This window comes from Microcebus murinus, chromosome 10 (assembly GCF_040939455.1).
Source record: "Microcebus murinus isolate Inina chromosome 10, M.murinus_Inina_mat1.0, whole genome shotgun sequence".
NCBI lineage: Eukaryota > Metazoa > Chordata > Mammalia > Primates > Cheirogaleidae > Microcebus > Microcebus murinus.
This window is the reverse complement of record NC_134113.1, coordinates 95,817,949-95,845,714: the sequence shown is the minus strand read 5'-3', so window position 1 is coordinate 95,845,714 and position 27,766 is coordinate 95,817,949. Positions and strand designations below refer to the sequence as shown.

Genomic DNA, 27,766 nt, shown 5'->3' with positions numbered 1-27,766 from the left:
CCCGCCCCCCTCTGCAGCCCGTGCCTGGCCTGGCCTGGCCTGGCCGTGTGTCCGGGCTCTGGAGGCCCGTCCCTGAGCAGGCGGTGCTGCCCTGAGCAGACGCCCCAGCCCAGGGCACTGAGCCCAGCGAAGCCCACACTTTCACCCTGCACTCTAAACACACACTGTCCACATTTAGAAAATGAGCTCCATCTGTATACATCCCAAATGTTCTCCTTGAAAGAAAGTTTGGTAAAGATCCCCCTTTCCCATTCTTCCTGCCCTTCCCTCCTTAGCAGTGACACCGCCCTTGGCGGATGGCAGCCTGGAGTAGGTGTGGACCGAAGGCGTCCTGGTGGCATTTACATTTTTAAAAATTTCTTTCTTATTTTAAAACTTAATAAAGCATGCAGGACCCCGAAGCCTGAGAATCTTTGATGGCTGTGGGCCTGTGAAACAGGTGACTGTCCTCGGAGCCTGCTCCTCTGCGTCCGACCCGCTGGGCTGTCCCTGTCCCCAGAGACCCCCCCTTGTCATTCTCATGTCTGGCGCTCTGCATTCTAAACTTTCTGGAGCCTTGGGTATGTTTTGTTTTGCTTTCCCAACAAATTTAGACTTTCCTGGGGAACAAGGACGGGTCCATATTACAAGGCAGTAGAGCATCGGTCTCGGCAAGGACACAGGCCAGACTCACTTCTTCCCAGCTCTACGGCCATAGGCCTGTTATTTACCCCTCTGTGCCTCAGTCTCCTCATCTCTAAAATGGGCATGTTAAGATTACTTACCCGCTGGGGCTGTTTTGAGGATTACATACACTGACACATGTAAAGTGCTTAGATGTAAAGTGTGTGGCACAGGGTGAGCAGTGTGTGTGTGTGCACGCGTGTGTGGTATGGTATAGACTAAGCAGTGTGTGTGCACATGTGTGTGGTATGGCACAGGCTAAACAGTGTGTGTGCACGTGTGTATGACACAGAGTGAGCAGTGTGCATGCGTGTGCACATGTGTGTGGTGTGGTACAGGCTAAGCAGTGCGTGTGCTCGCATGTATGGCGCAGAGTGAGCAGTGCGTGTGTGTGCATGCGTGTGTGGTGTGGTACAGGCTAAGCAGTGCGTGTGCTCGCATGTATGGCACAGAGTGAGCAGTGTGTGTGTGCATGCGTGTGTGGTGTGGTACAGGCTAAGCAGTGCGTGTTCTCGAGTGTATAGCACAGAGTGAGCAGTGTGTGTGTGCATGCGTGTGTGGTATGGTACAGGCTAAGCAGTGCGTGTTCTCACATGTATGGCGCAGAGTGAGCAGTGTGTGTGTGTGCATGCGTGTGTGGTATGGTACAGGCTAAGCAGTGCGTGTGCTCGCATGTATGGCACAGAGTGAGCAGTGCGTGTGTGTGCATGCGTGTGTGGTATGGTACAGGCTAAGCAGTGCGTGTGCCCGCGTGTGTGGTGCAGGGCGAGCAGGCGTGCACGCACACACACTCACACCGTCTATTCTCTGTATGCCCTGGTCAGGTTTCCAAAGCTCTTCAGCCTTCTCCTAAGTAAAATGAAGGAAAAGACCAATTCCTAGAGTCACTGGGAAAACCACGTGGGAAAAGTATGCCACCCACGGCCTGGTACGTGGCGGGCACCCAGTAAAGCTCGGGCCCTTTTCCCCACCCCTCCGTCCTCGGCCTGTCCCACCGCAGGAGCATCGGGCAGGGACGCTCAGGAGCGAGCTGTCGGCCATGTCGAAGCAGCGTGCAAGCACAGCCGTTCTCACGAGCTTTGGGACTTTGCTTTGACTCAGAGAGGTTTCTCAGTACCTGCGAGGAGCCCGGCCGTGACTTGGAGAGCGCCCAGGTGAGGAGGAATGAAGTGCGCAGCTCCGCTCCCCCCCGGCACTCTGCACAGAGTGTTGAAAGGGAGGACAGGAAGGAAGAGGAGGAGGCAGAGCTGGCGCTGGAGAGCAGGCCCAACAAGGCAGGCCCATGGCATCTGATTACTCAGCCTGGAGGCCTGCGGTCAGGCCCACCTCCGACCAGAGGAATCCCCAAAGCCGGAGTACGGATGGGCCCCTTTCCAGGCCAAGCCTGGCCCACGTCTGTGTCAGTTATAAGAGCCTGCAGCTTTCAGCAGCACCAGGCATCCCACTCCCAGCGTGCGGGCTCAGGGCACGGCACGCGTCGAGGAGGAAGCACGCCTCGAGCAGGTCAGCTCAGTTCCCTGTCTCCTCTTCCCCGAGCTTCCCACCCGCCTCAGCCCTGTCCTGTTTGCTGGGTGTCAGGGTCCCAGTGACCTGCCCAGCTTTTGCTTCTTTCTCCCCCAGGACCTGGAACACACCCTGTAACCCCTCCTAGAATGAACAGATTGCTGGGGACTAAGACAGACCTCATCTCACCCGTTCACCGGGACCCTCACCCCTGTGACACACACCACAGTTACCGATGCTCGCTGCACCTGCTGCACACCTGCGTACTGGGCCTTGGCTGGCCAGGCCCCCCTCAGCCAAGGCTCCAAAGTTCCACCCACTTCCCTAGAAACCCCACCAGCCCAGGGCTCAGCCCGGTCCTGCTTCACCAGTGCCGTGTCGCTTCCAGATTCCAGCATGTCCTGCACCCACGCCCACTACTGTGACTGCTATGGCAGTCAGGGAGACAGTCGCTGTTTTTATCTGCTGCTGCTGAGCTGGTCACTCTCAAGGCACTTAACGAACGCTGCCTTTTGTCATAAATGTTTATAGTTAAGAATGGACTTCAGATAGGCCTGGCATCTAGGCCTAGTGAGGAAGACCTAGGAAATTGGTCTCCAATCACCCAGCCTTGCAGGGAACACTTGGGGACGTGTTGGGGTTATTAACACCAGCTGTTTGCACCTGGTGAGCCAAGCACATAGTCACAGCCCCCTCAACTATGGAGCGATCTGGGGCAGGAAGCCAGACGGGTATTAAACCCAGCGTGAGAATAGCGAAGGAAGCCCCTGAGCCTGGCAGACTTCTCATTCCGTTAGGTGGCTTTATCCATGCTTTGTGTCCCTGTGGAGGCCTGGCAGAGCCCCGAAACCATGCCTCTGCCATGGGTCTACTGGTGCCCTCCCACTCTGCAGGGCCATCTCTGCTAGTGTGGGCATTCTCTGCCATTAAGGATCTTCAAGTCTCTGATATCCTTCTTGCATTTTTAGTCACTATATGCTATCATGACAACTTTGCTTTTGCCTTATTTATCTCACTATTTCCTCAAATCCTTTTGTAGGCAGGCAGAGTTGAAAGAATGAACACGTAAATGCTCACTGTAGCCTCTTCTATGGCTTAAAGGATGTCTAGTCTATGCCCACTCCTTGAAACATTTGTTTTTGAATGCATGAATGGAGAGAGAGATGTATTTCACCAATACTTGCATCAACAAATATGTGCTAAGATCTACCACAGGCCAGGTGCTGTGTAGGAGATCAAAATAAATGAAAGACAGAGTCCCCGCTCTCAGGGGCCTTGCAGCCTGGCTGGACCTTTCCTGCTCCTGGAATGCCATGTGCTTCCACATATTTTCCAAGTTCTTCATAATCAGGCTGGTTCTGGCCAGCAAGCTGTGAGCAGAAGGGATAAACACACTTCCAGACCGAAGCATTTGATAGCCCCTATTGATCCTCAACTCCCTCTCCTCGACACAGTGTCCATGACGGCCTCTCTCAGTCTGTGTCCTTGAGCAACTGTGCGCAGCAGAGACCCTGCCTGGTCACACTAGATATGTGGCCTGAGCAAGAGCACACAGACACCTTTATGTTATGCAACCGAGACTTTAAGATGCATTGATTACATTGATTTGCAGAGCCCAGTCTATTCTAATATCGGGAGCACACACACATACAAGTGCCAGCGCTCAGATCCACAGCACATGACCAACACGCAATGAGCAGTATAGACAATATGCTCCCAGCTTACGCTTTGCCTGTAGCCTTTGCCTTTGCTGTCCCGTCTCCCTAGAGCTCCCCCTGCAGACCTTTGTGTGGCTGCTCTCTCCGGCCACTCACGTCTCAGCTGTAAGGTCATTGTCTCTGTAGGCCTTTCTGGATCCAAAGTGCACAGCCCCAAACCAGTCTCTATCCCATCACATCTGCCTCGTGCCCTCGCTCACTGTCCCTCTTTCCCTTACAACGAGAGCAGGGACCTTGTCGCTTGTTACTGCTGCATTCATGGAACTGTGCTTGGCACAGAGTGGGAAGTCCGTACCTAGCTGGTGTGTGACCCAGTGAATGAAGGATCTGTGCCGGATGAGTTCAGAAGTAAGAGGAAAATCTCTGAGAGCCGAGAGGCCAGAAAGGATCCGCAGAGGAGGCAGGGCGCAAGAGGGCTGCTGAGGGCCATGATGACAGTTACAGCAGCACGAGCAAGGCACAGGGTGGGGACACACGGGGCAGCCTGGGGTGACTGTGAGCTGAGGGGCCAGCTGCGGTGGAGGAGCACTGGGGGAAGAAGGTGGCTGAGAGTCTCGACGGCTAGTCTACGGCTGGCCCAGGGCAGAGGGGAGCTCCTGGGGGGGCTGGTGGGCGTCAGGCCTGCAAACCCGCTGCTGGAGAAAGGTTGGCTGGATGGGCATTTCCAACACAGAGGGCCCTAGAAAGTGGCTGAGGACAACAGCACAGCCTCAGGCTGTGGAAACAGCCCAGATGGGGGTGGGCACTGTGGAAAGGCCCCTGCTGCCCAGTGCCACCTGCCGGGGAGTGGCAGAGAGAAGGAGCCAGGTCTAGAACTCGGAGGTTCTCAAATGCAGCGGTGCTTCCAGCACCCACGAGCACTCTGTGAGCCCTGGGCAATACCCAGTCTGAGACACACGGGAGCGACAACCCAGGAGGAAGCCCGCGTGTGCTCCTGACGGAGACCCCAAACAACGTGTCAAGACAGACCATAAGGAACTTACTTCAAAGTAGCACAAAATACATCCACCTTTTACAGGTAGAATCTGAATGTGAATCTTCATAAAACGAGGATATAATACTTCCCTTGCTGGCCACACATAGTTTTTGTGAAGACAAGATGTGATTAAAAATTTTTTTCAGTTAAACAACACTTTATGAGTATCAATATCACAGGGAACAAAATGTACTTGCTAGAATGTTCTCTCCTTCCCAGGACACCAACTTTCTCCTGAGGCCTGGGCACGGTCTCCCCCGGAGTGGCGGGTTGCTTGGGTGAGGGGGCAGCTGCTAGAACAGCACATCACCCTGTTCCCAGCTCCCCCTGCGGAAACCGTTTCATGGCGCATTTTGTTCATGGCCTTGGCAGAGAGTTTAAGGCCCCGCCGTGCACGGGGGAAGCACTGGCTAAATATGAGTTTTTGATCGTGGGCCACTCTACTTATCTTCCATCCACACTATCTGAAGCTGCATGAAAAAAGTGAAATACAGTAAAATAAAGTAACATAAACGGGCAGCACGAATAAATTTCTGCATCATCACTGACTTCTGTTCCTCTTTTCCCTACTTGCTGCCTTCCTGCCCACACTCTCAGTAATGCCCTTCACACGAGGGTCTGTCCGCCTCTCCCCATTCCATGCGTCCTATTTCCCTGAGTAAGTCTGCAAGTGCGCAGCTCCCCTCCTGCCACACCCTTCACAAAACCCTCTGTGGTGTCAGGGAGGGGACATCCGTTTCCACTCCCGGTTCCTCCATCCCACCTCACGCATCTCTCCTCTTCGCTAAAAGAAGGGCAAGTAGCTTATCTCATGGGCCAGTCTGTAAAAGGACATGGCAACCCTCGCCCACTCCTTCCTCTGCCCTTCCTGGGGGAGCAGTGGCCGCAGCAGGCGGGTGGTCTGTGCCCGTCTGAGTCCCAAGGCCAACGCCGCCTGCAGGGCATGTCTGCTGGGCTCTCCTGCTAAGTCGCTTCCTCCAGTGTAGCCGTTTTCCACTTTGTAGCTGACATCTTGGCTTTTGCCCACTCTGCCTTTGTCTCATCGCTCAGCTGGCTCAGGAGGCAGGCCAGGAAGGTGGTTTCCCACCGCACTGTGCCCTGGGCCATGGAGCCGCCACCACGCCGGGCTCCTCTGGCATCTTGGACATGCTTCGTGCTTTCTTCCTCCCATATGCCCAGCTTCTGCTGCACTGCCATCTAAACTCACCAAAATTCTGCCCACTGATCACAGTGGTTCATGTGCCACTTCTCTGCGTGTCTTTTCTGCCCCCAAGGGGTCCAATGTCACCCATCAGTGCCATACTTCTCCTTTGGTGTCCTTTGCCAGGAAACTCTCCACCCTGCCCACTCCCTCCTCCCTCCACCGTGCCTGTCTACTGCCACTCGTCTCGGAGCTCTCCAAGTAGGTGGCACTACCTACTGCCACCAAAGCCGCCCCTGTGTCCCCAGAAGTGTTGGGTGCTCCTCCCAAGTGCTTCCATAGACTCGTGGATATCATTAAATACACTGGATTAACACTCTCAGCTCATTTTCCTCAAGAAGAATATGAAGAAATACAGACGACGCTTATGCGCGTGGCTAGGAGAGCAGAACTGTCTCTCTAATGGTGGGCCGCCCACGGACACGGAGCCAAAGGCACTCGAGTGCCCACCACGCACAGTGCCAGAGCAGAGGCCGCTCTGGGGAAAGGAACGGACAGTGTAAGTTTCTGGAGTTCTCCAGTTCTCATGGGAAGGCCCTGGCGAGGAGGTGGTCATCCTGCCAAGGGTCTGGCTGCTGATCCGTCAGGGAGGCAAAGGCACCACACACACCGTCAGTTCAGCTCCCACGTGAGAAGGGGACTGGGACTCCCAGTCCCTGGAGTCGTAGGGGGAGCTCCCTAAATTCAAAGGGCGAGGGGACGCATCCAGGCCACCCAGGATAAACACAGTGGGGACAGGGTCTCAGCTCTCAGCCCTCCCCCACCTACCAAGCGCGGCTGCTGAATGCCAGAATGTGGCGCTCAGACAACAGCAGGCTGTGGCTCAAATGACACGTCTGAATATTGAGGCCACTGCATTTTTCTCACTGGCTTGAGGCTTGGGAAGTCTGATATGCCTCTTTGAAGTCTGCTCAGTGCCTGGGGAATGTGTGGATTTTCTGGGGCCTCTGACAATACAGGGATAGATAAGACCCTCCTGGGCTCAAGTATCAAGGGGCTTTCTTCAACTCTCTAAAGGCTGCTGGGAAAATGAGGAGAGCTAAAGCCCTGCAATTTTCAACAGGAAGCGTTGAGTCTGCCTTGCCTCTAGATTAGGCTAAAAAGAATAGACCCATGGGCATCCCTAGGGGACGGTGCGTTCCTGTCACATGAGGCAATGGCATGGGTCAGAGGCTGTGGTGCACAGTGGCACAGGAAGGACCCCTGCCTCTGGGGGGGGGGCACGCTGGCAGGCCCCGCGGGTGCACAGGCCTTGCACGTCCTCATTCCTCCAGCTGAAACGCACTGCACAACGCACCCTGCTCCTGCCTCTTTTGTTCATTTTGGGCCATTATCACCAAAAACCTTGCGCACACCGAGCTGGCCATGTTTAAGGGGCCCTAGGACGACCACAGGAGTCCAGGGCACGGTACCGATTTTGGTGAGCCAGTTGGCCACGGCGCCGTAGATCTCATCCAGGATGAGGATGACCACGAGGTTGATGATGACCGCGGTTGCTGTCACCGTGACCCGGACGTTGGAGCGCGTGGCCTTGTTGAGAGACAGAGCAGCTGCGGTTGTGATCCGATACACAATCACCCCAAAGACGATCGAGAATGTCAGGGCAATCTGTTCAGGGAAAACAGAGAGAAGGACACGTCAGTGGGCAAATATAGAGCACCTACTATTTGCTCAGCCAACAGTACTATTTGCTATTATCAGATATTATTAATCTGAATTTTTTTGGTGGGCAAGAAGGAAACTGCAAATCCACCAAATGTAGGCAGAATTCCGAGTACGGGTACATTTTCTAGGGGATCGTGTCTTTAGTTTTCATCAGATTTCAAGCGGTTTAACACACACACACACACACACACACGGATGAGAACGCTGGACACTGGAGTGCACAACACACACGACATGACTTCTTTCACTAGAGAGCTTTCGATCCGCTATGGAGGTAAGATGAACTCCTTTCAAGCCACAGTAAAGAGTACCCGAGGAGGCGTTAAGTGCTAAGCGAGAAGAGTAACTGCGAGGGAACTGAGAGTGCAGAGGAGCAAGCCAGTCCCGGAGGTCGGGGAACAGTCTGGGGAGGAGGCGGGATTTAAACTGCACCTTCTGCGAGAGGACATGGGAGCCACCGAAGGTGTTGGAGCTGGGACGCGATGGGTGGAGGCTTGATGGGTGGAGGCAGAAAGGTTGTCCAAAGGAAAACATGGAAGTAAATCAGGAGCAAGATGTTCAGACCCTTAGTCCTCAGGGTGAACAAAACATCACTACAAGATTTCTCTACCAGGCGATTTTACATGGAGGACCCAGGCTTCTCATCTGGTGCAGAAATCTCCCGCTGCTGTGCTCCCAGAGACAGTTTACCGGCCACTTGACTTCTAGGGGTCCCCCATTTCCTCTGTCTAGATCCTAAGAATAACAAAGGACTCTCCTGGACCCAGCTCTGCCCCACGGCGCCACTCCTCCATGTCCCCACCTCCCCTCCGCTCCCCATCACAGCCACGGGACGGCCGTGCCCAGGAAGCACAAGGATGCTATGGGAAGACGGCGCGAGTGCGCCCAGAGAGCGCAGCGGGGGAGAGGCAACTGCTCAGAGCAAATTCCAGTTTGCTTCAGTCAAGTGAAGTTTTCTTTCTTAGGTCCCTCTCTGCAAAGGAGACTGTTTAGGTTCGATTTTCTCTAGGGGACAGGGGACAGGGGTGCTGGCTATGAAGGACTAAATGCAGAATATGAGGAGAGAAAAGGGCAGGTGGAAGGCTCTCCTGAACACGTGAACTGCAGTGAACCACACACTCCGGAGTGCAGGGAAGGAGGGGAGAGGGAAGGGGAGGAGAGGAGAAGGGTCGCAAGCAGTGTGAATGACACTCAGGTGGGCTGCCAATGGGTTGCAGATGTGTCTGGGTTTGGATGTCTTCAGACCTCCGCCGGGTGCGCCAGTGGCAGACTCAGCCCTTATCCCGCGTGCTTCAGAAGTGCCAGCACTTGCCCCATGGGCTGCGGTGTGACTGGGAAGGCAGGAAGGTGGCATTCTCTGGCTGGAGGGAGGGTATGTGGCGGGGGTGGGTGAAGGAGAGGTTAGATGGGAAAAGCACTCTGCGGGAGGCCCCTCTTCTGCTGCAGGGTGGAGGTGGGAGAGGCAGAAACACCAGCGTGCAGGACTAACGAGGGGCGGGCAGATGGCTACCATGTAAGTGGGAAACCTGGACATGACATCAGCCCCTCCAGCAATGTAGACATTTTCACTTCCCGTTCCTCTGGGATTGTCACCGCCAGACAGTAAGGGCCTGGAAAATGTGGTGTGAGATTCTTTTCCCCCAAAATCACTTTTGCAGTGAAGACCAGTGATGGAAGTATTGATGAGGTGGAGGGGGCAGGGCATTGGGGGGTGTTTGTGTGTGTGTGTGTGTGTGCACGTGTGTGTGTGTGTGCATGTGTGTGTTTAGCATTGGGGTTAGGGAAACAACTAGGGCAAAAAAAAAACAGTGGCAAAAATATCTTTTGAAAAATAAATAAATAAAATAAATAAAAACAAAAATATCTTTCGCTTCAAGGTCTTGGGGGAGGGGCACAGAAGAAGTTGGAAGAAGATCAACTTATGTCCTTCTCTAAGAGGCGCAGCTGCCAAACTGGGGAAGGAGGAGCACCCTTCCTTGCTACCCAAAGTGTGGTCCATAGACTGGTTGCATCAGCTGGAGCTTGATGGAAATGCAGGTTCCCACGCACAACTCCAGACCTCCCAGGTTCCTGTTCAAAGCCAGAAGCACTGCTCTCCTCACGTGAAGCGCTCCTTCCACCCTCCCTTCCTCGTCAGCCCACCCGGTATGCCCTGCTGTAGCCCTCGATTCTGGTCTTCATGGGCTTATATTCCCTGGTTCTGAGTTTCTAACCCACTCCGGAAATCGGGTTCTGAGCCTCTCCTTTGGTGCTTCCCACGGCATCTCAAAAGTCACCGAGCTTCCGAGCTGCAAGAGCCCGATAGAACCAACCCAACTGTGTGGTTATTTCGCAGACAAAGAAACAGGCATGGAAAAGTGAGGCGATTTGCTCCAGCCCGCAGGACTACACCCTTGTGGATTGCAACCTTCGTCTCTTGGATCATGGTAAGAATTAAAGAATTTTAGTATTTGGAAACCATCCACAGACAGACTTTGGTCTCATATATAAGGAAACTGAGGCCCACGAGGCAACAATCCGATTGGCCCAAGGTCTGGAGGGAGCATGGCAGAGCTGAGACGTTAATGGGGGTAACATCCACAGCAGCCGACCCACCCACGCCTTCTCCACGTCGTCATTCAACGTGTGTCTTCACCAGCACGAGTCCTTCTCTACAACCACTACGACATGCCTTTTATAGATGAGACTGAGTGATGATCCAGGGCGTGAAGCCTGCTCTGTGTTTCAATGTCTAGTCACATTCTGACATTAGAACCCTGGTCTTCTGGCACTGAATCCAGTACTATTTCCACCACCTGTGGCTGCATTATTGATTTCCTTATGAAGCTTGACAAATATCTTCTGGCCACTTACTATGCAAACCACCAAACCGGGTATATTCTACGTTTGTGATCAGTTCCCTCAGCTAGACCAAAGGGGGATTGGTCTTGTGCCACTGTCTATAACTCATGCCGCTTCATAGAGGTACTCAAGTGTGGGGCCCATTTGGCAAAGATTTGCTGGCCCACAGCTCCAGGGGCTCGAGCTGCCCTGCTCACAGTCACCTATCATAATTCCTGTTGCTTTTGGTGTTTTAATCCCATAACTTTACTTCTGGTGCATAAGCAGATTCAATGCAAGCAGGGCTACAGAGTCCAGAGTCCCATCTGACACTAGAAGAGAGACGGGAAGGAGAGGTGGCCTGTTCCCCACCCTCCACGACGTGCATGCTATGGCAGAGCTGAGACAAGCATGGCATGTGGACAACAAGGGTACGAGGAGCCTCGTCTCGGCTGGACGGAATCACAGGCCTTGGCTCACAAGCTTCTAACACGCTCTGAGCAGAGGGCAGGGAGGTTACTCAGGAAAAGCCTTTGGAGCAAAGAAAAAGGAGAAGGAAGCATTTTCCAGGAAAGGAAGGAGGAACAAGTAGAAATGTGCAAAGCAGAGTGATCGGGTGGGGACGTGATTGGGTGGGGCAGTGATCGGGTGGGGCAGGGATCGGGTGAGGCAGTGATCGGGTGAGGCAGTGATCGGGTGGGGCAGTGATCGGGTGGGGCAGTGATCGGGTGGGGCAGTGATCGGGTGGGGCAGAGATCGGGTGGGGCAGTGATCGGGTGGGGCAGTGATCGGGTGGGGCCGTGATCGGGTGGGGCAGTGATCGGGTGGGGCAGAGATCGGGTGGGGCAGTGATCGGGTGGGGCAGAGATCGGGTGAGGCAGTGATCGGGTGGGGCAGTGATCGGGTGGGGCAGTGATCGGGTGGGGCAGTGATCGGGTGGGGCAGTGATCGGGTGGGGCCGTGATCGGGTGGGGCAGTGATCGGGTGGGGCAGAGATCGGGTGGGGCAGTGATCGGGTGGGGCAGAGATCGGGTGAGGCAGTGATCGGGTGGGGCAGTGATCGGGTGGGGCAGTGATCGGGTGGGGCAGTGATCGGGTGGGGCAGTGATCGGGTGGGGCAGTGATCGGGTGAGGCAGTGATCGGGTGGGGCAGTGATCGGGTGGGGCAGTGATCGGGTGGGGCAGAGATCGGGTGGGGCAGAGATCGGGTGGGGCAGTGATCGGGTGGGGCAGAGATCGGGTGGGGCAGAGATCGGGTGAGGCAGTGATCGGGTGGGGCAGGGATCGGGTGAGGCAGTGATCGGGTGGGGCCGTGATCGGGTGGGGCAGTGATCGGGTGGGGCAGTGATCGGGTGGGGCAGTGATCGGGTGGGGCAGTGATCGGGTGAGGCCGTGATCGGGTGAGGCAGTGATCGGGTGGGGCCGTGATCGGGTGGGGCAGTGATCGGGTGGGGCAGAGATCGGGTGGGGCAGAGATCGGGTGGGGCAGTGATCGGGTGGGGCAGAGATCGGGTGAGGCAGTGATCGGGTGGGGCAGAGATCGGGTGAGGCAGTGATCGGGTGGGGCAGTGATCGGGTGGGGCAGAGATCGGGTGGGGCAGAGATCGGGTGGGGCAGTGATCGGGTGGGGCAGAGATCGGGTGAGGCAGTGATCGGGTGGGGCAGGGATCAGGTGGGGCAGTGATCGGGTGGGGCAGTGATCGGGTGAGGCAGTGATCGGGTGGGGCAGGGATCAGGTGGGGCAGTGATCGGGTGGGGCAGAGATCGGGTGAGGCAGTGATCGGGTGGGGCAGGGATCAGGTGGGGCAGTGATCGGGTGGGGCAGTGATCGGGTGGGGCAGGGATCGGGTGGGGCAGAGATCGGGTGGGGCAGGGATCGGGTGGGGCAGTGATCGGGTGGGGCAGTGATCGGGTGAGGCAGTGATCGGGTGGGGCAGTGATCGGGTGGGGCAGTGATCGGGTGGGGCAGTGATCGGGTGGGGCAGTGATCGGGTGGGGCAGTGATCGGGTGGGGCAGGGATCGGGTGGGGCAGTGATCGGGTGGGGCAGTGATCGGGTGGGGCAGTGATCGGGTGAGGCAGTGATCGGGTGGGGCAGTGATCGGGTGGGGCAGTGATCGGGTGGGGCAGTGATCGGGTGGGGCAGTGATCGGGTGGGGCAGTGATCGGGTGGGGCAGTGATCGGGTGGGGCAGTGATCGGGTGGGGCAGTGATCGGGTGGGGCAGTGATCGGGTGGGGCAGTGATCGGGTGAGGCAGTGATCGGGTGGGGCAGTGATCGGGTGGGGCAGTGATCGGGTGGGGCAGAGATCGGGTGGGGCAGTGATCGGGTGAGGCAGTGATCGGGTGGGGCAGAGATCGGGTGGGGCAGTGATCGGGTGGGGCAGTGATCGGGTGGGGCAGTGATCGGGTGAGGCAGTGATCGGGTGGGGCAGTGATCGGGTGGGGCAGTGATCGGGTGGGGCAGAGATCGGGTGGGGCAGTGATCGGGTGAGGCAGTGATCGGGTGGGGCAGGGATCGGGTGAGGCAGTGATCGGGTGGGGCAGTGATCGGGTGGGGCAGTGATCGGGTGGGGTAGTGATCGGGTGGGGCCGTGATCGGGTGAGGCAGTGATCGGGTGGGGCAGTGATCGGGTGAGGCAGTGATCGGGTGGGGCAGTGATCGGGTGGGGCAGTGATCGGGTGAGGCAGTGATCGGGTGGGGCAGTGATCGGGTGGGGCAGTGATCGGGTGGGGCAGTGATCGGGTGGGGCAGTGATCGGGTGGGGCAGTGATCGGGTGGGGCAGTGATCGGGTGAGGCAGTGATCGGGTGGGGCAGTGATCGGGTGGGGCAGTGATCGGGTGAGGCAGTGATCGGGTGGGGCAGAGATCGGGTGGGGCAGTGATCGGGTGGGGCAGTGATCGGGTGGGGCAGAGATCGGGTGGGGCAGTGATCGGGTGAGGCAGTGATCGGGTGGGGCAGTGATCGGGTGGGACAGTGATCGGGTGGGGCCGTGATCGGGTGGGGCAGTGATCGGGTGGGGCAGAGATCGGGTGGGGCAGAGATCGGGTGAGGCAGTGATCGGGTGGGGTAGTGATCGGGTGGGGCCGTGATCGGGTGAGGCAGTGATCGGGTGGGGCAGTGATCGGGTGGGGCAGTGATCGGGTGGGGCAGTGATCGGGTGGGGCAGGGATCGGGTGGGGCAGGGATCGGGTGGGGCAGGGATCGGGTGGGGCAGTGATCGGGTGGGGCAGAGATCGGGTGGGGCAGAGATCGGGTGGGGCAGTGATCGGGTGGGGCAGGGATCAGGTGGGGCTGTGATCTGGTAGGGTAGTGATCGGGTGGGGCTGTGATCGGGTGGGGCCGTGCCCAGCCTACGGCCTGGCACGCACTAGTAGTTTAAGTATAAAAATACACACACCACACACATACATACAGACACACTAAGGACTTCATCCTTGACATAATATGCTGTCGCTGGCATCCGCTTAATTCATTCACTCGTTCAGTCATTCACCAAACGTGCCTTGGTCACGTCCTTTGTGCCAGTCACAGTTCCAGGTGTCGGGGATATGGCAGTGAGAAAACTGCCTTCTGAAGCCGATCTTGCGGTGGGAAAAGACAGATAACACACTGCTAAAGAGGTCAATGCACGGCATCTCTGGTGTGATGCCAGAGATGACAAGTAAAGCAGAACAGGTGTAGGGGTCAGACGCAATTTCAATAGGCGGTCAGGAAAGAAACAGACAAGAAGGTGACCTTCGGCAAGGACCTGGGGGCACCTGGGGGAAGGCGCTTCGGGAGGAGGTGAGCAAGGGGAGTGGTGGGGCGGGAGTCGGCCGAGCAGGAGAGGAGCGTTGTCACGTAAGGATACGGGCTACTACGCCTCGGGAGCTAGGAAGCATGAGGGAGTTTTGAGCAGAGGAGTGATGAGATGTGATGTAGGATTTAAAAACCAACGAGCTGAAGATCTGCTGGCGGCAGTGTGCGAGCAGGGGGACCGTGAGGAGGCGAGATCCGGGCTGCGGGGCAGGGTTTCTGGCCGCCGGCTCCCAGCGCGCAAGCAGACGCCCGCCTCAGGCACCAGATGGAAGCTCAGGCACCTAGATCTACAGGAACCATGTCGCCTCCCCAAAGCCCCTCTCGTATAAACAGAAAGCAAGAGGGTTAATTCACAGAGGAAAGAGACTCGAGCTCAACACCTGGGTTGGAGAAGAGAGAGAAAATTCATCTTTGTCCACGCTCCCCTCTAACATGTTGGAGCAGATAAAATAACACTTTGTTCTCATCACCCCGTGAAAAATATCCCCAACTGGATAGGGGATATTAGTGGACTGGCATCCCTAACACCCTTCCCATGGCCACGGTCCTGGCATCTGCTGCCTCGGTTCAGTGGCAGGGGGTGGAGGAACGAATGACATGAGAGATGCAGTGGGTGTCTTTGGCTTACTCCAATTTCATGACAAAAAATTACTTTCTCAGAAGCACCACACTGAGCCCTTCATCTCATGCTCACTCTTGGTTCTAGGGTAACGCCAAGCAGCCCCTTGCCTTTAGAAGACAGGGCTTTTTTGAAAAGTGAAAAAAAAAAATGGGGAAAAGTTAGTATTAAATAGGGATTTTTAAAAAATCTAATAGGCAGAGAACCATATAATCTGTTGTCCAACCTGGAATCCTTGGAGAGGAAAAAAGAGGTGCTATTAAGCAATCTTCTCATCTCATGTAGAATGAGCCCTGTCCTTGCTGTGGCGAAGGTCCTGCTGAGGGGCTCCCTCCTGCTCTGGCCACACCCCCTGCGTGCCCTCCCCTGGCGGCTGCGAGCCGCTGAGCTGCTGCTGCCCGCTCCTCTGCACACTGGGGCCTTTTCCCTTGCTGTTCTCTCTGCCTGGAATGTTCCCCCTAGAATTCCAGTGTGGCTGGCTCCTTGCTAAAATATCATCTTCTTAATGAGGACTTTCCTGACCACCCTAGTGAACACATGCACTTTGTGTATTTTTTATTTTAGCGTGAACATATAGACAAATCCATTTTACACACAAACACACACACACACACACACAATTTAATGAACGAAGCAAGCACCAGTACAACCCAGACTAGCACCACCAGCAGCTCTGAATGCCCTTCTCCCTAGCACAACACAACCTCCCACCCTGCTCCTCCTTTGGATCCAACCACTGTGCTGAATTTTGTGCTAATCATTCCCTTGCTTATTTTTCCAGTTTTATCACTTAGGTATGCATCCTTAAACAATATAGTTTAGTTTTTCTGAACCTTATATGAGTAGAATTGAACTGTATATATTCTTTTGTCCTATTTTCTAACCTATGTTTTTGTTTATAGTTATTAGTTTGCTCATTTTCATGTCTATGTAGCATTTAACTGTATAAATGTGTCTCAATTCATTTATCTATTCTAGCAGTGCTGGGCATTTGGATTGTTTCCAGTTTGTGTTATTATAGACAGTGACACAGACATACTGATACATGTATTTTGTTGTGCATGCACATAAGTTTCTGCAGGGCATATACCCAGGAGTGGACTTTCTGGGCTGCATGCTATACATATTTTCAGTTCTAACTAGATAATGCCAAACTATGACCAAAGTGGTTTCTTTCCAATTTATACTCCAACCAGCATTGTATAAAAGTTTCTTCTAATGCATATCTTTTCCAACACTTGTTATGGACAGACTTTTTTTATTATAGGCTCTTGTTGGGTATATATGGCATTAATATTTCCTTGTGGTTTAAATTAAAATTCCCAGGATTACTAATGAGATTGGGTACTCTTGTATAGGTTTGTTAGCCATTTGGATTTCTTCTTTTGTGAAGTATCTGTTTAAGACTTTCCCCATTTTTTATTGAATTGCCTATCTTTTTCCATTGGTTTGTATTTCTTCCTATGTTTTGAGAATAATTCTTTGTGAGTTACAGTTGTTGCAAATGTATTCCCCCACTCTGATGACCTGCCTTCTCAGATTCTTTATCAGATCTTCCTATGAACTTAAAATCTTCATTTTAATATAGTCGAAATTACCAACGTTTTATTTATGGTTGTGCTTTTTGTATTTTGTTTAAGAAATTCTTCCCTACCCCAAGGTCATGAAAATATTTTTCCTATATATTTAAAAACTTCATTGTTTTACCTTTCACATTTTATCTTTAAAATATACCTAGAATTGATGTTTTTGAATGGTTAGAAGGTCCAGTTTTATTTTCTTCTGTATGGACACCCCACAGTTCCAGCGCATTTACTGAGAAATTCACCCTTTTCCCCACTTACACGCAATGCCACTTACGTTAATCTGATTGTTGCTTTTCTATTTTGTTCCATTGGTCTAATTATCCTTTCCCATAAGAATACCCACATGATCTTACTTATTATAGTTTTCTGATAAGTTTATGTTTGACAGAGCAACATATGCTTCCCTCAGGAATGTCTTGATGGCCGGGCACGGTGGCTCACGCCTGTAATCCTAGCTCTCTGGGAGGCCGAGGCGGGCGGATTGCTCAAGGTCAGGAGTTCAAAACCAGCCTGAGCAAGAGCGAGACCCCATCTCTACTCTAAATAGAAAGAAATTAATTGGCCAACTGATATATATATAAAAAATCAGCCGGGCATGGTGGCGCATGCCTGTAGTCCCAGCTACTTGGGAGGCTGAGGCAGGAGGATCGCTTGAGCCCAGGAGTTTGAGGTTGCTGTGAGCTAGGCTGACGCCACGGCACTCACTCTAGCCTGGACAACAAAGCGAGACTCTGTCTCAAAAAAAAAAAAAAAAAAAAAGAATGTCTTGAGTATTCTTAGCCTTTGTGTTTCCATATAAATTTTAAAATCAGCTTATCAACTGGGCAATATAAGACCTTAGAACATAATTGTTCCATTTATTGCCCACCTGACATATAGATTATTGTTGCACATATTTTAATTCTGTCTTTTTTTAACCTTATGATACATTATCATTATTATTTTCACAGTGAATGTTCACATAGGTTTTCCCCGCATATTTCCCACCTTAATAGCTCTTCATTCCTTCCTAAAACTATGGTCTTCCATATGGGATCATATCTGAGGTACATTCTTAGAATTTCCGCTAGTGAGAAATTCAATTGGTAGCAAACTCTTAGTTTTTGTTTGCCTGTAAATATCTTTATTTTATTCTCATTTCTACAGGGTATTTTTCTTGGGTATAGAATTTTGGGTTATAAACTGTTTTATTTTCAGCACATGAATATAGCATTTCACTATATTTTGATTTTCATTGTGCTATGAAGAATCAGTGGTCAGTCTCAGTGTCTCTCCATTGAAGATAAGTTGTCTTTTGATTTCTGGCTGCTTCTGAGATTTTTCTTGTGTCTTATATAGTCAATGATTTCACTGGGGTGAATCTAGAGGTAGATTTCTTTTTACTTTTTCTGCTTAGGTTTCATTGGGACTCTTCAGATTATGGACTGGTATTCTGCAGCAGATAGTGAAATCATCAGTCTTTATATTTCATTCATTACCTATTCTCTTTCTTGTTTTACTGATAGTCCAACTAAACACATGTTAAATCTTCTCACTCTATTTCCATATCTCTTAACCTCTCTTCTGAATTTCCTATATATTATCTTTTTGTGCTGCATTATGGGTAATTTCTTCTAGCTTGTATTACAGTTTGCAAATTCTCTTTTTAGCTGTGTCTAATTTGTTAAACCTACCCATGGTTACATATATATTTTTTCATTTCTAGCGGATTTTTTGGTTAGTTTTCAAATGTGCTAGGTAATTTTTAAAATAGTTTCTTATTCCTTAAGGTTTGTATTTTAACCTGAGACTAATATTTTCAACATTTTTAGTCTTTCTTGTCTATTCTTACTGGATCTTTCACATGGTGCTTTAACCCTTTGCAGTCGGATGTCGAGTGTGGATAATGTCGAGTGGATAATGAGAAAAAAGCAAGCGAGTGCAAAGGGTTAACTTCTTTAGTAATTGGTTGTATTCAATGGTGTTCTCTTCATTGCTCCTGAGAATATCTTTTGGGAGATCCTGGCATGAATATGCTTTCCTACAGAAGGAGCTTGTGTTTGCCTCTGGCAGGCAGCTGGGAGCACTACTGGTCTTGGCCAAGTTCACAGCCTGAGGCTCTCTGGTCCTCTCCCGTGGTGGCCCTCAAAGCTACAGTGGGGACTGCCCGTTGTCATTTCCTAGGGACGGGGCCTTGTTTCCCCTTTGTCTCTTTTCTGCTTAGAACCACAATAATTTTCTCTGAAGTCCTGTAATGGGGAAAGGTGAATAAAGTTCTGTTTCATCTTTTCTCTGACAGTATAAGAGTGCTGATTTAGTAATAGTTCTGACTTAATTTGGTGAAGACTTCCGGTTAGAAACCCCACTTTGAGCCAGCCCCAGTCCCTGATTTCACTCCTCCTTGCTCCCATGAAAACCACCAAAACCAAAGCTAAGTTTCCTGGATGAGAAAATGTCCTAAAGGTAAAGCAGCACCAGTACCCAGGTATTTGATTCCTTGGTTCCCGTTTTCCTTTAGATGTTAGCCTAATATTACTTACCATCCTGCCAGCCCTTTGAGAAGGTTGAAAACTATATTCATCCAATATTTTTTTGTTAATTTTGGCAAAATGGGATACTACAAATATCCTAACCTACCACTACTGGAGATAGAAGTCTATTTTACTTATTTATTTTCTTATTTGTTTATATATTTATTGTCTATAAATTTTTCGAGAAGGATTATTTTGTTTGTTTTCTGTAGTATGCTCATTGCCTAAGAATAGTGTCAAGTACATAGTTTCACTCATTAAATAGTTCTTGAATGAATGGAATAAACACTTAGACAATAATATGCATATTGTGAGATATTTTGAAGGGCTAAATTAAACTTTATATCATTACAGCTTAACAAACTGCAACTCACTATATAACCTTGAATAAATTCTACATGCCTTGCACTTGCACTTGTTCAGCAATGAGAAGAAAACAAATTTAGAATTCTAAGCTTTGGCAAAACACCCATCAGCTTTGCACGTCTTCTGCAAAAGGAAGAGTTGAATTAGATGGTGTCTAAGTTTCCTTCACCTTTTAATATTCTGAAACAAGGACATTATTCCTGTCCCCAGGGATAACAATGGCAATAATGATGGCAGTAGTAACTTTAGCTCAGGATCAGAGTTACTGCTGGCCAGTAGGTCCAGCAGATTATGATGATTTCTGTTCCAATTTTTGAAATAAATAATCCCTCTTCCATCCTGCCATTAATGCATAGTCCTGCTTAGATGTGCTCTGAGCTGTAAGTATACACTCTCCTTTATAAAAGAGGACTCCAATCTCACATACTGCAAGGAATATTTCCATAAAGTGAGACAGATGTGTTAGTGACCCTAATTCAGTCCTCTGATTTTCACCTTCCTTCCAGCTTCAGCTACTATGGTTTCAGCCATCCTGGCTCCCAAGAATGACCTGCTACCATCTTACTGATCTGACTCAAATACGAATCACAGGCTCTGCCTTCAGTTTTTCCTGATGCAGCTGAGACCATCTGGGTCTTACAAAAAGGCTCTACCAAACTTTAACGTAGAGCATAGGGAGACGAACACAGCAGCTACAGGGAAGCCACAGAATCAGACTTACAGAGCCAAGCTGGCTCTCTTCTGTGGCTTCCAGACTGTTCTGTTCCACAAACCATAAGACAGAGAGCCATTCCATGGCTCCAACAAGTGCCCCAACCCAGCAATCATCTTACCCCGATTCCTTCTCCAAGTTTTCGGTCGGTCTTCGGTTGGAAGGTACAACCCACTCCCTAGAAGTTCCAACTTCGCACGTGTGTGGTCAGTGCCTCGCTATTGGGTAGGGCCCTGCCCCTCTGTACAGGACTCTGGCTTCATCTTCCCCAGACTCTCATCATTCCCACAGCATCACAGAATAACATTCGCACAGCACTCACGCAACAGCATCTACATGCACAAGTCACAGGCAGGGGTCCCTCCAGGAAATTACCATGAACAAGATGGACGCAAAGTTCATCAAGTAGCCTGGGAAACGATCCCTCCATGTCAGTTTATCTTCGTCATCCTGGGGAGAAACAGGAAAGTAGAGACAGTCAGAAGGCACAAATAACAAATATTAATGTGCTCTCAATTTGCATAAATTTACAGATCATTGATCATCTGTCTTTCCACACAGATATTTTCCTAGTCACTGATGCCTTACCCTCCATATCAACAATGACTCTCCTACTTTTGTAAGTTGTGGATAAGCTGACACAACTTGGAAAAGCTTCAGTGAAAAGAGGACAAGATTTTATTTCCGCTTCACACTGGCCTGAAGTTCAAGTTCAACCACATGATGTTGCACATGTATCTTAACAATTCTGACTCTCTCTTTTTTCACCTGTAAAATGGGTATAGTAGTGACAGTAGTACAGTAGTGACATCCTGCAAAGGATGGACTTATTTGGTTTGTTTAATGAGAAACGTGAACACGGTAAAGCAAGGGACAAATGATAGATATAACCCCACCGCGACAGGACAGCATCCTACAAATAGAGCATCCTTTAAATGAAACATCAACTACTGACCTTAGATCCTAATAACTGTACAAATTACCCACCATTTTGTTCTTGAAAGAGCCTGTATGTGTTATCATTTATTTCCTCCAAAATGACTGTGTTCCTGACACCACTCAAACAGACATTTTGAGGCACGGGTTAAGCTGTCCCATTCAATCGGTTTGGCTGAGAACCCTATAGTTTTCCCTTGCAGTGAGTCCAGTCCACCCAGGCGCTGTCCTGGGACAACCACATCACCGACCACAGCCCCCCTTCAGCACATTCTGAGGAGGAGAGGCCAACAGGTATGAACAGTAAAAAGTTCTGCAACTACTTGCTGTGTACTGTTAGTCCAGGCACTTGATTTCTCTGAGCTGCCATTCTATAAAATTGGGATTGACACAGCTGTCCTGTTTACCACACAAGGCTCTTGGGAAGACCATCTGAAGTCGTATTTGTGAAGGTGCCAAGGAAGTGACAGAGCGCACTGTACCAGTAGGTAGGAGCCCCCAACACACACCCGCTCTTCTGCAAAGAGTCTGAGTCAGACTCAGCAAGTGAGTGCTCCAGGACCCGCACCCCATCTTCTCTTCCCTCCTCACCACTGGTATTTCAGGACACACCTGCTTTGGCTCTAGCAACAGTGCCATCTAGCCTTTGAAAGCTCGTACTGTAAGCAAAGGACGTTTTTGGCATAACAGACTAAAATGTTTCGTGCATCCACCGTGTGTTCACCTTGGTGCCAGGCACAGTGGGGAGACCGAGGAAAGTGGATCCCGAGGGGCTCACAGGTTAATGAAACACCCATGCACCGAAAGGTTTAAAAATCACTGTTAGTTTGGGAGCGAAGGTTACCCTGGGTGTGAGCCTATGGGAACCTGGAAAAAGGAGCAATTCTCGTTGCATGTTTTGAACTGAGCAGAGTTGAGCTGGATTAATGTTAATAAACAGTGGTAGAAATGAGTGCTATGGCTGAAGCCATTTTGTAATTAGCACTTTCATTTATAGATGATGCAAATAAGTGTTATACTCAGGGTTGTATAGACTTAGTGACACGATTAAGTTTCTGGACTTCTAGTCCGGCAGACGCACAGTGAGGACGCAGTAACCCAGGTTGTGACATTCTGAAAAAAATGGCAGCATATAAACCTCTTTCTAATAGGACTAGTACAGAACTATTCATATTCTTCTCAATTAGGCCAAACATCCAGAACTAGAATTTCTTTCATTTCCCTCCAGTATTCATTCCCAGTTTTACTCACACACTACTGTTTTCCTTTAGGATTTCTTTATGGCATTTTTCCTTAAGATGCTGACAAGGAAAACTGAGGATGGGCTGGCAGGTGACAACAGTCAGTCAGGGATCTGAAGAGAAACACGGGGGGATGGAAGGGGTTCTTGCTGAGGCCTCCCTAATTATGCTTAAGGTTTTGAGGACTAAGTCTCGGTTCAGGTCCACTCAACACACACGGTCTGAGCAGCTTCCCTGGGCCACCCTCTGTGCTAGATACCGAGGACTCGGTGAGGACTCGGTGAGGACAAGGCTCAGCCCTGCCCAGGGGGAGCTCAGACACCACCAAGGAAACGAGAAAAAGGACTTCAGAGCTAGACCTGATTAGGAAGGGGACATTACTCCTCGCCTAAAAAGCAACTGAATTGGATGTTCTCTCGAAATGACTATCTTAAAGAAAAAAAAATAATTTTAATGTAGATGTTCTAGTGTCTGTTGAAAAATCACCCTTTCTCATTTTACACTGATGAGCTCTTTTTTTTTCTGGAAGTTATAGCGTTCAACACACACACAGCTCTCATCCGCTCAGACACTGTGCAAACAGGAGAAGGCGAGAGAAACAAAGATTTCAGACTTCTTCCAGGCTCCCAGAGTCACTAGCAAGGACGACAGTGAGTACAGTAGTCTTTACTTATAATAATCTGGCTCTAATAATGGAAGTCACTTAGAACTCTCTACTCACTAGTACATTAAAGATGTGAAGATTTGTAGCAAAATATCGTTAACTTTAACACACTCTGCATAAAAGTCACACAACCAGCATATGAGACAGTAGAAAGAGAAGTTGACTCGGAACCGGAACATCTCAGTTCTGAACTGTTGGCTCTCTAGTCCTTATTAGGCGAGCCACCTTGGGAAATTCCCAGAACCTCAGTTTCCTTCTCTGTAAAATAATTACACTCCTTATTTGTAAAATATGTAACACAGTGATATCTCTCACTCCAAATTACCATGAATTTTGAACTAGCCCACCTAGGAGAGGCCAAGGGAGTACAGAGGGAAGTGCGAACTCTTAGCGCGTCCATCTTCCTTTCAAAATGAAGAGGACAGCGTCTTCCCCACCTCGGTGGCTGAGGCTTTGTGTGGGTCACATGAGTGCATGCACGTGAGGGAGCTCTGCAAACTGTAAGGCACCATACAGAAGATCTAATCAGCTTCATGATTATATCAAAGGCAAGAGATTATAAAGTGCTTAGCTAATGTCGTCATTGTTAAGACACGATCCTAGCTTTTGTCTGTGCCTGTTTCTTTGTCTCCGCTGTCTGTGTCTGTCCCCAGGCTATGGATCCCAAGTCTGAGTCTGCAAACAGCAAGTGGCACAGTGATATTCACACAACACCACGCAAGTGCCCTGTTGGCAAACCAAGCATTTGGAAATGAAATCTCTGAAAGGGCAATAGGTGAGAGTATTACTTAAAAAAATCACTTGGAGGCCGGGCGTGGTGGCTCACGCCTGTAATCCTAGCACTTTGGGAGGCCCAGGTGGGCGGATTGCTCAAGGTCAGGAGTTCGAAACTAGCCTGAGCGAGACCCCGTCTCTACCAAAAAAATAGAAATAAATTAATTGACCAACTAAAAATATATATACAAAAAATTAGCCGGGCATGGTGGCGCATGCCTGTAGTCCCAGCTACTCGGGAGGCTGAGGCAGTAGGATCGCTGAGCCCCGGAGATTGAGGTTGCTGTGAGCCAGGCTAATGCCACGGCACTCACTCTAGCCTGGGCAACAAAGTGAGACTCTGTCTCAAAAAAAAAAAAAAAAAAAATCACTTGGAGAGTAATTTTGAAAAGTGGCCATCATCCTTGAGTTGGTTAGCTTTCTATGTTTAATTAAGGTCTAATTTACATGTAGGAAAATTCACCTTTATTTGTGTGCAGTTCTATGAGTTTTGATGAACATATACATTCATATAACCACAACCAAGACAGAGAATAATCCCATCACTTCTCAATATTCCCCCATGTCCCTTCGTAGTCTTTCTCCTCCCCGGTCCCCAGAACCTGGCAAGATCTGGTTTATCTCCCTCTAGTTTTACCTTTTCCAACATGTCACGTAAGTGCATTCATACAGTATGCAGGCTTGTGGGTCTCACCTCCGCAACTCAGTGCTGTGCATTTGAGATTCATTCACTTTGTTGCATGTCTCAGTAGTTTGTTCCTTTTTCTTGCTGAGCAGTATTCCATTGTATGGATGCAGCACACTCCATTTATTCACTCACTAGTTGAGGGATGTTTGGATTGTTTCCAGTTTTTGACTATTCTGAATAAAGCTACCATAAGCATTTGTGCACTGGTTTTGATGTGAACATGGGTTTTCATTTCACTTAGATAAATACCAAGTAGTGGAATTGCTGGGTCATAAGGTAAGTATATGTCTAACTTTATGAGAAACCAGAAGGCTGTTTCGTTTCGCATTTCCATCAATAACATATGATAGTTCCTTCCTCTCTTTCTTTAAACAGATTTTCATCTTAGAATAATTTTAGAATTACAGAAAAAGCTTCATAGATAATTCAGAGAGTTCTATATGCCCTGCCTCCAGTTTCCCCTGTTATATTAGTATTATTACATTGTTCACAACCAATGGCCCAACGCTGTACATTATTATTAACTAACGTTCATCCTTCCTTTATAGTTCTTAGTTTTTACCTAATGTTCATTGTCTGTTCCAGGGTCCCCTCTAAGATACCACATTCTATTTACTCATCCCGTCCCTTCAGCTTCCTCCAGACTGTGACAGTCCCCGAGACTTTCCTGCTGATGACCTTGGCAGTCTCGAGGTGTGCCGGTCGAGCATTTTGTGGGACATCTCTCAGCATGGGCTTGTCTGAAGCTTTTCTCATGATGAGACTGAAGTTACGGGTGTGGGGGAGGAAGACCACAGAGGTAAGGGGCCATTTTCATCACATCCTATCAAGGTCACAGGCTATAATATGACCTATCACTGAAGATAAATGCCTTGGTCACCTGGTAGAGGTGGCATCTGCCAGATTTCTCTATTGTAAAGTTTTTCTTTTTCTTCTTTCCATACTTTACTCTCAGAAGGAGGTCACAATGCCACATGTAAGGGGCAGGGAGTTATACTCCAGCTCTGTGAGGGACAGCATATATATATTCGCCTAGGTTTTTAATCTAGATTTTTATACTGTGAATTTACTTAAAGCAGTGCTGTAAAGAAGAGATGTCCAAGGCTAAGCCAGTGCGGATTACAAAAGAATGAAGGTGGTAAATGCCAGTGATCAGTAAGCATCAGCCTGGGGTGGAACTGGGTTTGGGCTTCAAAGGAAGCAGGGTCTGGTCCTCTTTCTCTGGGGACGCCTCCAAAGGGAAGGAGGCCAAGCTTCGTCATCAGCTCTTGCGGTTTCATCATCATCATCTGCTTCACTGCTTCCAGATAATAACAAAAGGGTCAGGAGTAGGGTCAGGCTGGTTTCTATTAAAATGTTCGCACACTGACTCTATGTTCTTGCAAATATTTTGGGGGCAGTGTCTAAGAGAAGAAAAAAACAACGGAAAATTCTAAGTTCTGTATAATTATGGGTTGTATTGCTCCTGTTTCTGTATAGGAAACATTCACTGCACATCAAGCATGCACCAAGCATTGAGCTAGCACCAGGCACTAGGCATGTAGAGAAGGACAGATTTCATGCTTTGCCCGTAAGGAACGCTCTAACGAGCAGAAGAGACTGGGAAAGATGAACACACATGACAACATGATATGACACATGCAAAATGTCATAAAAACATAGAGGAGGGATTGACTACCAGCCCAGAGGAATAAGTTGGGGGGGGGGGTACTTAAAGATGAGGCATTTTATTTGTGGTTAAAGAATGATAAGAGTTTTCCAGGGATGAAAAAGAGGGAGGACAGTATTCCAGAGACAACATCATGTGCAAAAGCACTGAGATAGCACAATACATAGTGCGGTGAAATGGTTGTGTTACAAGAGGGTAGGATGTGTACATGGCAGCAGGGTTTCAGGTGAAGAAGAAGGCTAACTCGAATCCCCGACTAACTGGTGGCCTACAGTGCCTCTCCCTACGACATGAAGAGCCAACACCGGAACAGCAGGACGCTTTGAGCCGGCAGACAGCGGGGGATCGAGTGCTGGGCTGGCAGGCGGCTCAGAGAACAAACGATCCAGGCCTTCATGTTTCGGGTCAGTCCCGAGGGACGGGGAGAAGTGATGCTCCGTGGTTAGCCACCCGCTGAGTTTGAGAGAAGACCAGAGGGGACAGGACCTCTGAGCTTGCTGCTCAGCTGTCGGGAAGGCTGAGGCTGCTGACTCCTTCATAATGAATAGTTGCTTCTAGGTTTTTAATTCTAAATAATATTTAGAGGCCTTTAAAACACGAATCATGTTTAGCGCCATCATTGATTTATTCTGAGGGTCGTAAATATTGAAAGCAGCTGCTTACTTGCCTTCGGGCCCATGTGCTGTTAGAGGAGAGAATCCACGTGCTACCTATTACTCCAAGCCTGCGCCCTTCTGTCTGTAAAACCCTCTCCTTTGAGGGGCACACCATTCAGCCCACGGCCTGCTACGCCTCTTTGTGGTCCCTATCTGCATCGCCATCTTCCTAGCCAACCCCAATCTTGCTGCCGTCACAAGCAACTCAGACCCAGAAATCTACTTTCTCTTCAATGTCCTTACTGTCAACCCGCTTCACTTGGGCGGCCGCCCTGCACCAAACTCTAGGTGATGCTGTTACCCCGAACGCTTCACTTCCTACTCTTCCGCCACTCTCATCCTCGCATTTCCAGGCCCTTAACAGCTCCTTTCTTCCCAAGCAATCAGTTCTCTTCGGGTTGTGTCCTGCTCTACGCACAGATGCCTGGCCTGCCACTGCAGTCACACTCAGCATCTCACGCGTGCTTCTGTGCCGGAGTTCTCCCAATGGATCCACACCACAGCGCCTTGTGTTGGATCGGAACAGTCTTCCCACTTCTCTGTAAATGATAAGGGGCTCTGAGCACCGCTGGAAACATCACACAACTGCCGGGATCGGTGCCCCTGAGCACTCACAACCAGCACCCTCAGCTGCCTGGCACTGGCTGGCCATGCTGCTTCTTATTTTGCACCCGTGCTCCCACCAGCTGCTTCCGAGTTGCCCTTCTCTGCAAGCCCCACTCTGCTACCCCTTCCTCACACTCACTGTATTTACTGAGACAAAAAAAATCAAGATTATCATGTGAGAATCTCAGCTTCTCCCTTTGTCCTCGCGCACGCATTTTTATATCTCTCACTGAACTTCCTGTCTCGCTTGGAGGTTTGTCCCTCCCTCCTGCTGACCGCCACCTGCCCGCCTTTCCTCTGAGTCCCGTCCTCTCCTCAGGGACAGGCCGCTCTCCTTCATCCCACACCGGTGCTTGCAGACTTTAGCAGGCACCTACAAAATCGCCGGCAAA

At 50.1% G+C, this 27,766-nt stretch overlaps 1 protein-coding gene across 1 annotated transcript in view; it reads right to left on the bottom strand.

Moving 5' to 3' along the window:
* LOC105881437 (anoctamin-2) overlaps positions 1-27,766 on the bottom strand; it is a 184,354-nt gene that overhangs the window by 11,244 nt on the left and 145,344 nt on the right. The window contains exons 11-12 of the mRNA XM_076007860.1: positions 20,516-20,590; positions 7,474-7,669 (exon numbers count right to left, since the gene is read on the bottom strand). Coding sequence (XP_075863975.1) covers positions 7,474-7,669; positions 20,516-20,590 — 271 coding nt within the window. The remainder of the gene's footprint in view (positions 1-7,473; positions 7,670-20,515; positions 20,591-27,766) is intronic.